This window comes from Diaphorina citri, unplaced genomic scaffold (genome assembly GCF_000475195.1).
Source record: "Diaphorina citri unplaced genomic scaffold, Diaci psyllid genome assembly version 1.1 scaffold122, whole genome shotgun sequence".
NCBI classification, from domain to species: Eukaryota; Metazoa; Arthropoda; class Insecta; order Hemiptera; family Psyllidae; genus Diaphorina; species Diaphorina citri.
Window position 1 is genome coordinate 279338 of NW_007377559.1, and position 2716 is coordinate 282053.

The 2716-nt window shown below is 43.7% G+C and overlaps 2 protein-coding genes across 3 annotated transcripts in view; one reads left to right on the forward strand and one right to left on the reverse strand.

Moving 5' to 3' along the window:
• Window positions 1-2716, forward strand: part of LOC103524809 (A-kinase anchor protein 9-like) — a 10763-nt gene that overhangs the window by 3833 nt on the left and 4214 nt on the right. The gene's annotated exons all lie outside the window — the stretch shown is intronic.
• LOC113465528 (synembryn-A-like) lies at window positions 834-1816 on the reverse strand. Its single transcript, XM_026820107.1, has 2 exons — window positions 1635-1816; window positions 834-1109 (listed from the first exon to the last, which is right to left on the reverse strand). Exons 1-2 carry the CDS (start codon window positions 1779-1781, stop codon window positions 849-851), a joined length of 408 nt encoding a protein of 135 aa, XP_026675908.1. The 5' UTR covers window positions 1782-1816; the 3' UTR covers window positions 834-848.

A 2716-nucleotide genomic window follows, 5' to 3' on the forward strand; every position in this document is an offset into this window, starting at 1 on the left:
GAACAAACCGCGGATACCGCGAACAAATCGCGGATACCGCGAACAAATCGCAAATATCGCGAACAAACCGCGGATACCGCGAACAAACCGCGGATACCGAGAACAAACCGCGGATACCGCGAACAAATCGCGGATACCGCGAACAAATCGCGGATACCGCGAACAAATCGCGGATATCGCGAACAAATCGCGAATGCCGCGAACATATCGCGAACAAACCGCGGATACCGCGAACAAACCGCGGATACCGCGAACAAACCGCGGATACCGCGAACAAATCGCGGATACCGCGAACAAATTGCGATATCGCGAACAAACCGCGGATACCGCGAACAAACCGCGGATACCGCGAACAAACCGCGGATACCGCGAACAAACCGCGAATACCGCGAACAAATCGCGGATATCGCGAACAATCCGCGAATACCGCGAACAATCCGCGAATACCGCGAACAAATCGCGGATACCGCGGACAAATCGCGGATACCGCGAACAATCCGCGAATACCGCGAAGGGATAATGTTCGTTCTCGGAACGGCTGGCTTTCTCCTATCCTGTCTTCCTTCTCTCTTCGATTTCGGGACGATAAGGCCTTAGCAGGTTCCCTCTGTCAAACATATTTTTTTTTTTTTTTTACCCCATTGTTATTTTTACTGTCCTAAAGAATGAAAACTAATGTTTTATTTTTATTTATTTACACGCTAAGCAGCAAGATCATGTGTGAGAAAGTAATGTAATCGGATGATGATGAGAAAAAAAATTTCGAAATAAGTAAGACCCCGATTAGATTTGACGAGGATAAAGGGACTTTCAATCCCATTTCAGCAGGACAAACAAGGTAAACTCTTCTACTTACTGGTACAGGAATAGTATACTAGTCTACTTACTGGTACAGCAGTGAGTAAATTAATAACATGGGTACGCAGCAATCCCACTCTTGTACTGGGCTTCACTTCACACAGCATTAGATCCCGTAGGAAAGATACCAGTCTGTGTGAGAGTGGGTCATCTTCATCCATAGGTTGACTCATGGAGTATTTGCACAGGAGATTGAATAAGGTTTTGAGAACTTCCGCTAGGAGAAGAACTTGCTCCTCGTTCAGAACGACCTGGGGAAAAGATTGAAAAGTTTATGGTGGGTTAGGTGTAAAAGTTCATAGGTTGTACGATTTGGATGAAATTTGGCATATATAATTTTCATTGAAATTATTTTTTTTTAACACTAAAGAACATTCGCGCGTCAAGGGCTCGATTGGATCTATGGGCTATGGGGCTCTGTAGGGGCGTTTTTTCATTTTTGGCTTGTTTGTATTTTGGGGGTTGGGGCTTTGTGGGGGGTTTTTTTTTTTTTTTTTTTTTTTTTTTTTTTTTTTTTTTTTTAAGTTTCACCACCGTTTTTATTTCATAGCAATGAAACATTCAATGTGTTGTCTGCGTCGTAGCATGCCCGTCCCGTAGTATGCCTGGCATCAGATGGACCTGATAGTTAAATTATAATGCCCATCTGAATTATTATCAATTCAATTATCTCTTATTCATGATAGTTAAATTTCAAATATGGTTAGTTAATTATTAGTTTGAGGAACTGTTTCTTTCGAACTAAAGATAGATTCTAGACTAGATTCTAGACTTACATGAGGTTGAAGACTTTTGTTTTCACTAGCCGCTTGTTTCAGTATGAGATCGAGTATTTCAATGAGGTAGGTGACACCATGCTGTTCTTCCTTCACGTGAAGTCGCACCTCTTGACAGAAGGCAGTGATGAGGAACAGTAGCTTCATGTCAAATAGTTTTACCTAGTGGAAATAGGGATTTAGCACAATGTGAATAGCGAAATTTATTTCCTCTTTCAGATGACTTGAAAGCACTCTAACCAACCAGTGGTGATAGCACATTGAATCCAGAAGTTCTCAAAGGATCACTCCAGTAAGCGAAATTGTCTGTGGTTGGTCTTTGGATGGGTGACCATCCTGTTGGCCTCTTTTTTGACCCCATTGAGGTTACGTGAGGTTAATGTGAGGATGGTGGGTAGATTGTTGCTGAATGTAGGTAACATTCTTTTTCATCTTCTACTTCTTTTTTCCAGACTTTTCCTATTTAAATAGGGTTGGCATTTCTTGTCAGTCAATTCTAGACAGCCCTATTGTATAAATTTTTTTAAAGAGGTTTGACAGAGGGAACTTTAACTGCTATGGTCTTATCGTCCCGAAATCGAAGAGAGAAGGAAGACAGGATAGGAGAAAGCCAGCCGTTCCGAGAACGAACATTATCCCTTCAGGATAAAATCCGCCCCGGGCGGGAATCGAACCCGCGGCCTAGCGCTTACAAGGCAGACGCGCTACCAACTAAGCTAACTAGGCTGGCTAATTCCTCTTTCAGATGACTTGAAAGCACTCTAAACAACCAGTGGTGATAGCACATTGCATCCAGAAGTTCTCAAGGATCACTCCAGTAAGCGAAACTGTCTGTGGTTGGCCTTTGGATGGGTGACCATCCTGTTGGCCCCTTTTTTGGCCCCATTGAGGTTAGGTGAGGTTAATGTGAGGATGGTGGGTAGATTGTTGCTGAATGTAGGTAAATCTCGCGAACAATCCGCGAATACCGCGAACAATCCGCGAATACCGCGAACAAATCGCGGATACCGCGGACAAATCGCGGATACCGCGGTCAATCCGCGAATACCGCGAACAATCCGCGAATACCGCGAACAAACCGC

What these genes read in the sequence shown, in the direction of transcription:
- LOC113465528 (XM_026820107.1), bottom strand. Translation starts at nt 1,781, where the DNA reads ATGAAGCTACTGTTCCTCATCACTGCCTTCTGTCAAGAGGTGCGACTT. An exon ending in ACAAAAGTCTTCAACCTCAT is followed by an intron (nt 1,110 to 1,634) that starts GTAAGTCTAGAA and finishes TCTTTTCCCCAG; the next exon opens with GTCGTTCTGAACGAGGAGCA.